This window comes from Trachymyrmex cornetzi, unplaced genomic scaffold (assembly GCF_001594075.2).
Source record: "Trachymyrmex cornetzi isolate Tcor2-1 unplaced genomic scaffold, Tcor1.1 scaffold61, whole genome shotgun sequence".
Taxonomy (NCBI): Eukaryota; Metazoa; Arthropoda; class Insecta; order Hymenoptera; family Formicidae; genus Trachymyrmex; species Trachymyrmex cornetzi.
In genome coordinates, this window is record NW_017299926.1 from 409,626 (window position 1) to 424,078 (window position 14,453).

The 14,453-nt window shown below is 32.5% G+C and overlaps 1 protein-coding gene across 3 annotated transcripts in view; it reads left to right on the forward strand.

Moving 5' to 3' along the window:
• Positions 1-14,453, forward strand: part of LOC108766709 (WD repeat-containing protein 47) — a 75,551-nt gene that overhangs the window by 2,277 nt on the left and 58,821 nt on the right. The window contains exon 1 of one of the 3 annotated variants that reach the window (XM_018516170.1): positions 10,958-11,067. The exons of the other annotated variants lie outside the window; for them this stretch is intronic. Coding sequence (XP_018371672.1) covers positions 11,030-11,067 — 38 coding nt within the window. The 5' untranslated portion in view covers positions 10,958-11,029. Of the gene's footprint in view, positions 1-10,957; positions 11,068-14,453 lie in introns of those variants that run through there. 3 annotated transcript variants of the gene reach the window in all.

A 14,453-nucleotide genomic window follows, 5' to 3' on the forward strand; every position in this document is an offset into this window, starting at 1 on the left:
TAAAAAATATTACTACTTATTTAAATAACTTTTGATCCAGATGGTCAATTGTTTCTATTTTTTTTGTATTATTAAATAAAATTTAGAATAGTCTGTAATTTTTTCAAGTAGTTCTTAACATATTGCATTTGCCTTACAACCTCCTTAATAGAACGGGCAATCGATTTGTAAATGAAATTTACGACGCTAGACGCTTCCTTGAGAACCTCCTTGGAGAATCCATCGCGAAACTGGTTCAGACACGTGCGTAGCACGCGTCGGAGCACGCGCCTGTCGCTCGTCTGGAAACGCTAGATGCAACACAATGCATCTATCTCTCAGCCGTATAAGTAAGAGCACTTCACTGTTTGCCACCGAAGTGAATTACCTGTCGCGGAGAAGTGCGACGCCACGTGCGATTACCTCGCTTGAATCGCGGGGACACTAACCGTTCCATTGATATGAAAATTCATGAAGGCGTTCTCTACGATCATTTCGCGGTTGATTTTAACGCGCTGTACGGACCGCCTCTTAATCGAAGTCACTCCGAGGCATCCAAAGAACCAGTTTCGGCGATGAGAGATCTCCTCGTACCGTTATTTTTACCCGTACACGTATGAGGTTGCAACGAAACACATGTTGCGATCAGCACGTCCGCCCGATAATTTGGCCGACGATATTAATACAAGGTATTCGGATGGACAAAATATTGCTTCTCTGACAGCGCCGCACATATGGGACATTATTTCGTTACGGTTATTTAATTATTTATTGTTTAAATATGGTTTATATTTAGATTTTTTAAATTATCTAATGAAAGGCACACTGACTTTTTAAGTTGATAAAATATAAATTACACAGAAAAGTTTTGTTGAAATATCTAAAAATTCTAGCTAGATGCAAATCTGAAAATAAATTTTGTTGGATCATCAAAATAATTATGTAGAACGCTCAAATTTATTGCTAGAATATCAAAAAATTTTTTGTAGTATTATATGTTTGAGTCTTCTATGCAAATATTTTAATGGTTCAATAAAATTATCAGATTTATACTTAGTTACATTTTTAGATTTTTCAGTAAAATCTTCTTTCCATGAAGTACTTCATGTGACTCGTATTACGATAAACTAAAATGAAACATTACGCTTCTAAGATCCATTTAATGCTACAAACGCTTCGAAGAATTTTTTTGATTGATCAATTAGTAAAATTCTTTCTTTTGAGTGGTCAATCAAATGCTTCAAAGCATTTATAGTGCTAAATGGACCGCGTCTAAAAATATGAGTATTGAAATACGAATATCGGATAAATATAATAAGCGACGTGATCTTTGTAGCAATGACGAAACAATTTAATGCATCATTTATATTGATGTAAAATGTTAATAAGTTTGTGTTCAATATGCGGTATCTTCATTCTTCGTCCTCATTATTCAATGTTAACGAGTTGCTCTACCGCTCTAAATTGAAGCACGGGGATTTCTAATATTGATCTAATATATGTCCATGCTAATTAATTTTCCCATGTCGTGTAAATTATTGAATTGGCTACGTCGGTATTAATATAGTACATTTTGCATGAATGTGTTCAAAAGTGTGAAGGAAACTTTACATTTTCTCTTCGCTTCGGTTCTTTTGCTATCTTTCTCTCATTCGCTACTACATGATAGAAAGTTGTAAGATGTCAAACTTATCGCATCAGTGAATATGTGACGTATATTAATCGGATAAATATGTTTGCAAATGCATGTCATATACGCTTTTTCTTTGTCGAAGAAGTCCGGTTGATTAAAAGCAATTAAGCGATTAATAAGATGAATTAACAGTTAGACGGAAAAGGATTATCATTTCTCGTATCCTATAAACAGGAAAGGAAAGTTCATGAATGTATATATAGAAAAATGCATTTATAAGGATATTTTATGATTTTATAAACAAAGAATCTAATATCGTTCCCTTACTTCAAAGTGACAACTAAAAAACATCATTTTTTAGTTATTATCATGAATGAGTTAAATAAACATTACTCTATCAATCATCAAAATTGAATTTATTTCATATAAAAATCATCTAAATTGTCAACTTAAAAAGACTGGCTTTAAAAAGAATCATTAAAATTACTAAAAAGAGATATTTTTTAAAGGTTGTAAAATGAATATGACAAGAAAGTTATTTAATCGTTAAGAACATTTTTTTGTCGATATTAATTAATAATTTTCTCTTAAGTTAAAAATAACTTTTCCTTTGTTCTGAGAAACTTAATTTTTTGGAATTGTGTTACTTTTGAAGTAAAGTAGCGATGTATGCCTCCAAAATGTACGAGAAACGAACTTGTACTATATAAGTACGTTAAACTTTTATTTTCAGTAATGAAAGAGATTTGATTCAGGGCTTGTCTGAAATTTTTAAATGTCATGCATTATATCCATGAGATATTATCGATTCAGTGATTTAATCTGCATGCAATTTTCGTATGGAGATGCAAAGTAGAAAGTCGCCAATTTTGTTCGGTGAATGCGTATAACTTACGGTGTTTTTTTGCAGCAGCAGTTGATTCTTTTCACGCGAATTTTCTTGTCGTTGGTAATCGTCTAGCAGAGCGGCTCGCGATATTTAAATGTCGCGTTTCATCGTATTCAGAGTGTGACCAAGATGGTGCGTAGTGATCAAGACAGTGCATTCTAAACGCATAAGTTTCGTCAAAGTGTTCTCATTAGTGCAATTAACGGCATTATAATCGGCTTTGAATAATTACAGGTCGACTGAATTCGCGTCTTTTCTTAACTTCTATTTTTCGGACATTACTATAAGTGATTCGTCGTATTCTTGAGCAAGCGAGAACAAAGATTTCCGACTCTTTCAGTAGCTTACAATTGCCAACCGGTTCTTAACAGAGGATTCCTTCTTCGCCTAATTGCCTCTTGATGTATGAAACGAAGTGCCCTACGGGTTCTTCTTATCTATAACTTTCCTTGTCGGTACCACACTAGTTTATTGATCTTTCTCTTCCGCTTGCAGAGATTTTATCGTAATAAACTGAACGTAATGCAGTGTTTTAGAGTTAAGCTTAATAGTAACATGTGTTATATTATTAATTACTTATCTCTCTCTAAGAGATAAATTTTCTAAATTTTTAATTCTTTCAAATTTGATGACAATATGTTGATGATATATATTTTTACAAGACTAACATTATAAATTAACATGTAAGGTAATTTGTTTTCGTATGAGTCACTTTAGAAGAAAAAAAATATTAGCGTACTAAATATTATTAAGTACAATCTATATCAATCTTAATCAGTAACTTTAACATGATAAAAATTATTACAAAGCAATCTTTTTGAATAAATAATTTCTGACATTTTCAGTTATCGGACGAGATTTTGTCTAATAATTTTGTTTAATTTTTGCTACTTGTCTTTTTGAATGTCGTTTCGAAAAAATTGAATCGGCTTTTTTATTCTGCAAAGCACAAGTCGAAAGTGAGTTAAGACTGAGCGATTTTTTTTCTTTACGATAGTTAAAAATAAAGTTTCCTTATTTTTGATATCGATATTGGCCAGTCGAGCGACTTCAAACTTCTTCTGTGCTATAATTGTACGAGGTGATATTTCGTTAGTACAGATCATCATCAAGATCAAGGTTGTGGAAGCCTCGCTTCGGAGTTACCGTAACGAAGGAACTCGTTGGTCACACGATTCGATATTGCGCATCTACCGCAATGACCTGCCGGGCGATCGAGGCAACAACATGAGCTCGCTTACGCGAACACACAGATACGTAAGAGCTTGGTAAGGTGAATGTTCCTCCTCGGAACCGGCGCGAGCACCTTCAGTCGGACCTTCTTCCTCTCCTCGACATTGCGGACGATGCACATCGGCTGGTTCTCCGCGATCTCGCGTGCACTTGCAGTCTACCGCTCGCCGAAACCGTAACTGTTGATGACGCTCTCCCGTGGGATCGTAATTCAGTATCTCAGAAATGCAAGGATTATAATAATACCTTGCGATTGACAGCATTCTGAAACGTCAATTCCAAAAATAAAAGCGAGTATTTATTTTTAATTCAGAATTAAAAAAATGTGTGTATCAGATATACTGTAAATAACAGTATTTCATGTAACTATCAAGAACTTCGGTCGGATTTAATTTAATTAGTGCAGTGAATAGTTTTTGGTGAAATCGCGAGTCGATTGTTATCTCGGACAAGGTCGTTAACTTGCAAAACGTGGTGAGTCGTGTGATTTGAATCCAGAAAACAATTATTCGCGTGTCGACTAGCCGATCTACGTGACTTGCTTGCCGTGCTAGTTGCCGTATTATGTGCCTCGTCGATCCTTGTACGCCAATTGTCTGTGGCACGTGCCGGTCGATGCAGATTGCAGTGCGCGTTTCTTATTGGTATCTCGGTATTCATCCTCCAAGAAATTGACCAGGCTATATCTTAGATCACAGATCTAGGATCATCGACTCGGCGTGTATGATAAATTCCAGAGTCGAGCCTCCAGGTGATTCACGATCCGTGTTCGGATTTGCATAATCGATGCATTACAGTGTGCCGTACTTTAATCGGCGATTTTGCGAGCAATCTCCTCGGCGTTTTCCTATGTAGAACAACAAGCGTGATTTTCAAAGTGGAATTGTGACAAAAATTTATTTTACGAAGGAATATAAAAAAAATTGTACTGGTGTCATTGAATATTTATTTTTACGAATGTGTCACGTCGAAAGTTGAACCCTTGTGCGGTAATTGTATGTATGTGTCAGAACGTATAAAATTTTTTCATCCGCAAGATATGGGACACAAGCTTTACCATGGTCGTCGTAATGTCATCGGCGATCGCTGTAATTGAGGATTTCTCGAAGGATACTCTAGGAAGGTACGGGAAGCATTATAGTCGCACTATTACGCTGATCTCGTTTCCAGTAATTACGGTTCGGTATAATTAACCACGGTATTTATGTATTACGACGTTAAGTTAGCACGTGCTACCACGTGTCTGTAATTACCAGACGCTATCGCGTTACTATATCTATTGAGGAAGCACTTTGAAAATAATCGTTTCAATAATCGTGGCACGATTATCCTCTCAAAACATTGTATTATGTGAATTCGGTTAGAACGGACAACGGTAATAAATTTGGAGCCGTTACGCATTCAAGTCCCACGATACGCATTGACCGAACGCAAATTGCTCCAAATGGTTTTACGTCGAGTCCCGTATGATTCACGTGCGCGATCTCATTTTTCAAGCGGTCTTAGATAATTTGTTTCTTGCAGATCATCTTTTTTTCTTAACAATATCACAGTAGCGAAATACGAGCGATCGGTTCCGATTCATCGCTCTCTCTCTCTGAAAACACTTTTCTGCATTATAAGAAATAGTCATAGGAAGAAGAAATATTTGCGAATGTGTGTGCTGGGAAAAAAGATTTGCGTGACGTCAGAGTAGCTGTTGTTTTTTGGGTCGGTGAAATTCTGTTAAATCGTTTCTCCTCTCGGAGAAATGAACGCCTCACGACGACGCGTCGTTCATGCCGAAACGCACATGCCGGTGGATTGAAAGTACGTTTAGTTCTGATCGTGACGACGCATCACGTGGCCGGACGTCACGAACTTGGCCTCAATCTTTCAGCGAATTCTTTATAATACTTATACATCTTCCTGGAAGATGTACCGATAATTGTATACGAGCTCGAGAGAGATTCATGATAATAATAACACAACAAGATAATAATCTTAATAACTGAAGTGTGGTGTATACAATATATATATATATATATATATATATATAGAGAGAGAGAGAGAGAGAGAAACATTTTATTTTATTTATCGAATACATAAAAATTAATTTTTTTAAATATAGGTCGGCTGATGTTTAATAATCATGAACCGAAAATGTTTCACTCTATTTCATTTAACGTTAAAAACATAGATACATTAATAGCTTTATATTGTGTAAATAACTTTAGTAAGAATTTTGTAGAAATTGCAGAAAACGTAATCTCACTGAGAGAAAAAATTTGCTATGAACGCAAGAGGGATTACAAAATTTAATTGTTAAATTTGTTTCCTGTTTATAGCAATCAAATTTGCATATTTGACAAATATTTTGCATTTGTTCCAAATAATCTTCTATAACGAGTACAAAATTGCGCATTAATCTATGTTCGTTATTAATATAATTGTAGTCATTATACAATGTAATTTGTCCATATTTTGCATTTTAACCCTTACCGTACTAATATGGGTCTACGGTAACTAGTGACCGAGTGATTCCTGTTCGTGCAAGTTTCTTTGAGTCTTTCGGTAATTATAAATTATACTACATTTTATTATTTTCCAAAATAAAGAGTCAATATTTATTCTTTAGAAATTTGAAAGTTGAAAGTATATTGGTAAATTTTTAGAGATTTTTTGAATTATTTTGAAGAGGTGAAAAAACGAAGAGATTTGAAGTGACCCTTGATGAGACACCAAATTGTAGATGGTATGGTAAGGGTTAATTTTGAATTTTCGTACACTTGTAAGCTCTCTAAAGTTCTCAGTTTTCAGTTTGCAAAGCTAAAAGATATATTATTTAAAAATGAATAGTCTTTGTTTATTTGTTCTAATATAATTAACATTGGGCTTAATAGTCATGTCACAGAGTAGAAGCAGATGATATATTTATTTATGTAAAAGTTGGTGATTTATTAGATCCGTTGCCTTAGCTATTTACATGGCAGCTGGTTGCAAATATGTTATATTTAATTTATCATTATTCAATATTCAATATAAATATATTATACTTTATTGTAAATATGCAATATTATATACAATATTATATATTATATACAATTATATATTTGTTGCTTATATAACAAATATATTTATTTTTATTGCAATTGCTGCAAACCTTAATTGCTAGGTTAACAAATATAATTCGACAAATTTTATTTGTTACACTTGATGTAAATAATTTTGCGATTCTTATATCTCCAAATAGAATTTGCTGTTATGGCACAAAATTAAGTTTATAGCAGCTTTTTCTCTTTGTGTTCGTATTATTATGAATATACGGTAAAGAAAGATATTTTTGAAGTAATATATATTTTATATAAATCATCATTTAAACATAAAATTGATCAGTATAAATATGACTTATGTTGATCATTTTTTTTATGGCATTAGTTAGAGAAATGAGGAAATCGCGGATTACTCAACTCGTTTTAACTTCTATAATAAATTCAAGAAGACTTCCAGTGATGAATCATCGATAAGCAGGTCTACTTCGAGATTACATGGTATTTATGATCTCTCTCCGACAATATTTGTGCTGATTAAACTCATATCATCGTTATATGACGTTATAAATTATTGTCAGAAATAATATCGAAATTATTTTTTCAGGGAAAAGTCGTATTTCAATTCCATGCAAGTGTCAATAGCGTAATTTTTAATGTGACTTGTTTCTTTAACTGGAGACAGATCGTAATGAGTTTATGATAATGAAGTTGCGATACGAGTTGCGACATTGATAAATGAGCTTTTAAATGACTGCAAGAACTTTCGTAAATGTCATAAATCGATTGTTCGCGCTAAAATAATAATAGAATACCTTGAACTCTTTTAAATCTTTTTATATTGCTATAGAAAGCGATTTTGCCCCCCCCTCCCACCCAATTAAAATAAATCGGTATTTAACACGCGAATTAAATACATTCCTAATTAAGATCAAAACGTGATTTAATTAAATTTCGACTTTCTAAATTTTTTTTTTTTTTTTAAATAAAAATCTTAATTAATATATAATATATTCTCTCTAAAAATCTTAAATATATACATATACACATAATCGTTTACAATTATACAATATATTTTCTTGTATTGTTAGAAAAAAATATACGACACACATTTTACACATTTTCCATTAAATAGAATATTGATTTTATTCATGAAAGAATTAGTGTAGGTGCAAGACGCAAGAATTATTCATATATTTCTCCTTGCTTCTTACGTCAGAATTCAATGTAACTGGGACTCTATCAAGAAACCTTACACTGAAAGAAAAGATTGGTTGCTGCAGCAAATTAGTTGGTTAAATATGGCATAGCATTTTTAATTGGCTGCTGCAATCAATTTTTGGTTGCGTTAGCCAGTCGAAATCCTATACTGACATTACGGATAGGCTAATACAACCAATAATTGGCTACAGCAACCAAAAATTGGCTGTTGCAACCAATTAAAAATACTATGCCATATTTTACCATCTAATTTGCTGCAGCAGCCAATCTTTTCTTTCAGTGTAGCATTTCATGTTTTTACAATATGGTGTAAACGGTAAAACTGAAATTTTAACCGAAAGTCACACCGAATTACGTGGAGTTAATCGCATTCTTTATGGTCGCTTTTCCGTCCTAAGACCGCCAGCAGTATAATTTCGCACACAAGCATACAAAATGCACGATTCTAATTTATTACGCTTATACGTGAGCACGGTGAGCAATGTCGAGACAGCGAGGAAGATGAGAAAAGAATGGTCTGACTCGAAGTGGGTGCACGCTCAATTAAGGCGCGACCACACGTGAGGAACCGTCGTGCCGCGTGAGCCCCTCTAGGCCAACGACGAAGAAAAGGAGGATTAGTGCACGCTCAATTAAGGGGAGCACGTAGCCCGGAACGGACATTGCTCCAGAACACGTCGCGCTGCACCGACTTCGTCAAGTACATTCTTACATTCTTTGCTTGATATTCGTCAAAGGCAAAAGCTGCATTTAGAAGCAATTAATGCGACTTGATGTCAACAATTTACTTTCTATACGTAAATAGACGATATTATTGTAAAAGTAATGTATTTTAATATTCATTTCTTATGTTAATTTTTAATTTTTACTAAGAAAATAATATTATCTGTGTGAAATGTTTGTGAATGTATTTATTTATTTTATTACACTTGCACTATTAAAAATTACTCCCATATTTTTATGTGTTTAGAGAGAACTTTTTTTAGAATTTTTTATAATAGTATATATAAAATAACAAATATAGAAAAATATAAAATTATACACGATTTATTTACAAAAATATTATAGAAATGTAGAATATTATCTATAAATGTGTGTGAATGTATTTATTTATTTATTACACTATTTTTGAAACTTTTTGAAGGTGGCTTAATAATATAAACATACAATTAAGGAGCACACATATATTCATTACAAATGAATAATATTCTACATATTCTATAATATTTTTATTAATAAATCGTGTATAATTTTGCACTGAGAAAAAAATATAGTAAATTTTAATAAATATTTAGTTCAATACTGCCAACTAAATATTTACTTACAGTAAATAAATATTTGTTTAGTAAAAAAAGATTGTTAAATCAAATTAACATTTCTTGTATCAAATAAATATATCTTTATATTTAATAAATATTTAGTTGGCAATATTCAACTAAATATTAATAACGTTTTATATAAATATAAAAATAATAATTTCTATAATAGTGTTTTAGTTAATTTTAATTGTATGTTTTTATAATAAAAACATACAATTAATTAAGGAGCATATAGCCATAACTCAAGATTGTAAATACAAATTTTATGATTTAACGTATTAATTCGAAATACATTATTTTATCTCTTAGAACATCTTGAGTTGTGGCGATATGCTTCTTAATTGTATATTTTTATTACACTATTATAAAAATTACTTATATTTTTATGAGATTAGAAATTTTTTTTTAATTTTTACAACAGTACATATAAAATACAAAATATAGGAAAATATAAAGTTATACACAATTTATTAATAAAAATATTATAGAATATGTAGAATATTAATTATTCATTTGTAATGGATATATATTTTTTAACACATGTGCACATATGTTTTTCTCAACTCTTATAGTTTGACAAAAATCTGTTAATTTTCCATTATTTCTTCCGAGTCTTCTTTGAATTTTATTCTGCGAAACGGTAAATTAATTTTTGTATAAATACCTATAAATCCTTTTCGAAACTCATGCAACGAACGCGGTACTGTTCAATTAGCTTTACACCATGAGTAGCAATATTAATTTGTAATTACAGTTGCATAGACAGCTTGTAGTGTGCAATTTTCTTTTTTTTTTTTCGTGAGATAGTCCGATACACTCACGGAATTTTGTCGGATCTCGTGGATTCGCCGTTATTCCGTCCATTTCTCGACTGATGTGAGTTTGCAAAAAGAGCTTGTGGGTGAATATTGGCCTTCGGCAATGAGATATTCGCGGTTGTGAAGATATGTTTCTTCGACGCGGAAGTCGACCTGGCGGTAGATATTCCGAAGAAGGTGGCTGCGTAGGTGAAGGTCACGTAGGAGGTCACAAGGTACTCCTACGATCAATTTTATCGAAGATGTCGAGCTGCAAGATTTATTTCGAAGTCACTCGTTAAAATTCTTCGTTTATGCAACGCTCGATATTTGCTAACTCCGTAACTGATTCATCTCCAGGTGTATAATTGAATTTAATTAAATATTCATATTAAATCGATCACTGTGGAGAAAAAAATTTACCATTTTCTTCAATCTTTAAATCGATTTAATACAACGAATAAGATTTAATACACCGAGAGATTAATGGTTTCATTAACAATTTTAATCTTGTACGCAATCTACTTCTCGTTTAACGATATATCGGATGTTCAGCTACCGTTGATTTCCTTGTATGCCTCGTGACGCGACTATATAGATTTACTCTCAGAAACTGTCAGGGAGTTCGATTTTCTGACAGGGTGACTATTGCACGTGCGACGCGATCTCGATGCGCGTCACGCTTATTCTCACGACCATAATCGCAAGGGTGCTACTTCCGGCCGATACGTCGGCGCCGTCGCGGCGGCATGGCATCTCGGCGTCCGGCGACACTGATTGTGAGTCAGTGCGTCGCGCGACGTCACTCGTATATGCATCCTCGACCACGTGCTCCGATTTCGTTCTTATATCTTGCTCTAAATGTTCGCGTCGCGCGTGTAATGTGCGTTGCTGAGGAATTTTGGAGCGTCACGAGGTTCCTTGCGTGAATGTTGACCACGACGTACAAACGCGCGGCCCAGAAGACGTAAATATGTTAATTATTTGTGATAATTATGCACGATCTCGTTTTCCTCATTCTCTTCTATTACCGATATCTCTAATATTTTTAGTTGTATTTTAAATAAAAATTCTTCCTGAGAATATTCAACTTGCTTGGTGATACGATCAATCTGATTTTATGTTGGCTTACTAGATGTATATTAGTCTCCTTGTATCTCGATTTCGCTCATTTTATACACGGATTCCTATAGCTTGATTTCCACATTGCAAAAATCTTAATGGTGCGGTTTTATTTTTTCTCCGTAACACAATTTTACAACGATCAGATAATAACTGCAAACGTTTGATAATCAACGGTTGTAAATTTATTTTTACATCTGTTTCTTTATATAATACGGATTTTTCATTCTCGTAACTAAAAATGATTTCATGTATATTGTGACAAATGCTACTTATAATTATCGAAACATCGTTAACAGTTCCGTTTTTGCATGTAATAGTAAATGCACCTATGAGTCATCGTTAGATATAGCAAAGATTTAGTATGTGTCAGAAAACGACATTATTAACGATATTATTAACAATGCTTTTACTCTCTGATTATAGACAATCTTTTCATGTGATATATGTATTAGAATTATTTGCGATTTCCTAAAAATGCGTTATTATTGTAGAAGAAAACACCATGAGTTTTTTATTAAATTTATTATGCGTATACGTGCTAAATATAACCGAAATAGATTCTTTGAATTTAGTGAGGCAGCTTGACAACTTAATTTAGCGTGGCTAAATGAAAAACATCAGATTAAAATTTATATATTAACATGTGTAATATGACAAGTTAAATATGTTATTTTCATATATGCGAAAATAATTTAATTAATCTCTTATTTATCTAACGATGACAAGTTCAATTTAGAGTCATAAGATTTAATTTAGCGATGAATTTAACGTTGACGAATTTAATTTAACGTTTTATCCACTGAGATATGTGCGTTAAACTTAGAACTTGTAGCGATGTGATATTAAATTTGGTATCAGTACGTTGAACCTCTCCTACGCTAGTGATAAGAGCGAGTATGCTTTCTGCTTTTTCGCCAACCAGAAGCAATATTTCTAAGAGGGAATCTTCTTCGTGGTGCAAAGAAACCATTAACCATCCTGTAATGGAGGTATTCAGCGGGTCAGCTTTGACTCCGTAAGCCAAGACTGGTACCGGTATTCGACGCTTGATTTACCCACAGAGATAGGTCACGCGACAATATTCTCCGTTTTTTTCCTGCAGGCAATGTAAATTCTCCAACATATTCGCGCCCAACTTCCGTTAGATTGTGAATTCCGAGTTTTTTCAAAAATGCTGTTTACATTACTACAATAATATAGGCTATATTTTTCTTCCTATCTCTAGTTTTGGAAAATAAAAGGATTCCTCGAAATATTTTATTTAAAATATACATCTAAATTTTTTAGTATTTTATTTAAAGTATTCATCTAGGTTTTTATTATAATCTGAGATTGTACGCACAGTTAATGTATAATAGTGTGCTGGTAAATAAGAGATTAATTCAATTTTTTTCGCACATATAACATATTTGTGAAAATAACATATTTAATTTGATTGTCGTACTTATTACACATATTCATATATAAATTTTAATCTTTTTTTCATGGTTTATATACTATAACTATCATATGATACTGAACAAAACTGTACTTAAAAATTTCTTACTTTAGAAATCACTTAAGAAGCAATCGTAAATGATAAACCATAACTCTTTTTCAATTCAAGCATCAAGAATATTTAATATAGAAAATTTGTTTGCTGCTGTTGTAATATAATACGATTATGGATATTATTAAATTTGTAGCAGCGTCAAATTTTTTATGTTAAATATTTTTGATGCTTCTAGATCAAATGATTGGTTCAACTATTATTGAGAACGGATAATCTCGGATACTCGCAAGTAGCTGGCTTGTACATATAATATATAAATACACAGAGTAATCTTGCGCTACAAGTATTCTTGGCATGAGACATTACTGTGTCTCTTAATATTTCAGCATTAATATAAAACATATGACAAAATTACTGTAACAACTTAACGTTATTTATAAATATTAATTTATTAGAATGACAAATTATAAACTTCATATCTGTACTTCCTATAATTGCGAAGGCTTCATTGTTCATTTAATCGGAAAAATCGATATGTGTGGAAAGCAAAGTGATCTGCGAAAGCGATACTCTCCTCTCGTTTGCATGCATGATTAATTCTGTCCTGCGAAAGGATGCGCCGTTATATTGGATTGCCTCAAAGGTCGTGGTATAAATTAACAAACGATCCTTGCTACCTGCGTATATAACGTTGCGAAGAAAACAGAATATGTGAACGTTGGCAAGTTGTTGGAATTTCCCGAACGCGGGAAATACAGTGCAAGTCACGGCAAAGAGTCAAGGAGATGTCAAAGTTGAAGTTGGGGACTGGGAAAGACGGTAAAATGCACTTAGCAACGAGCTCGAACTTACGAGTTGTTCCCTTTGAAATTCACTCGTCTGCACTTTTTATGTTTCAAGTTTTTTTTATTTTGTGAATTGCAATCTGAGATTATACGTCTTTTATAATGAAACCGTCTGCCGACTAAGAAACTTCGACATGCTTCAATTATCGAACAGCGAAGAATGGATATATGAAAAGATCTAAAAATTTTTTTTCTGCAAAACACAAACAACTAATACATTGAAGTTTCTCTCCGTCTTGAAGATCTGAAGTACCAATTGCACCAAAAACTTCAACAAAATCTTAAATGCTTGATAAAATAATAAATGTCTTACATATTTGAAAGATTATACATGGAAAAAATAGAGCGAAATAGATAAATTTTAAAAATAGAATAATTTTAAGTACTTTTAGTCTATCAACGATTTCGGATATTTATATCCTTATTTCGGGGATCTTTTATCTTATTCCTTATAATCCCCTGTTTTGTAAAATTGTATAGAACAATTCTAAAAAGTTTTTTAATTTCATATTATAATTTATAATTCAAGAGTTTTCCAATCTTGAAAAATAATTTGCTGAATGTGTATCTATATTAATTAGCAGTATGCGATGTGATAATGTGCTACGTATATATTTTGACAGACAATTAGGATTCCTCGTTGACTTAATTAATGCTTAATTGAAGGGATGGGCGGAATAAGGCATAATTACAAAATCTTAATATTAATAAAAATTAAAATAACTTGCTTATTATACACAAATGAGTACAATATCAAATGAATTTATGTAGGGTAAACTCGGGTATGATGGCCATAGTTTTTTAAAATGCAAAAAACATATATTTATTCTTATTACTTTTTAACAATATTTGGGATATTACTTTCACTGAAGCTTAAAGTAACAAATACTA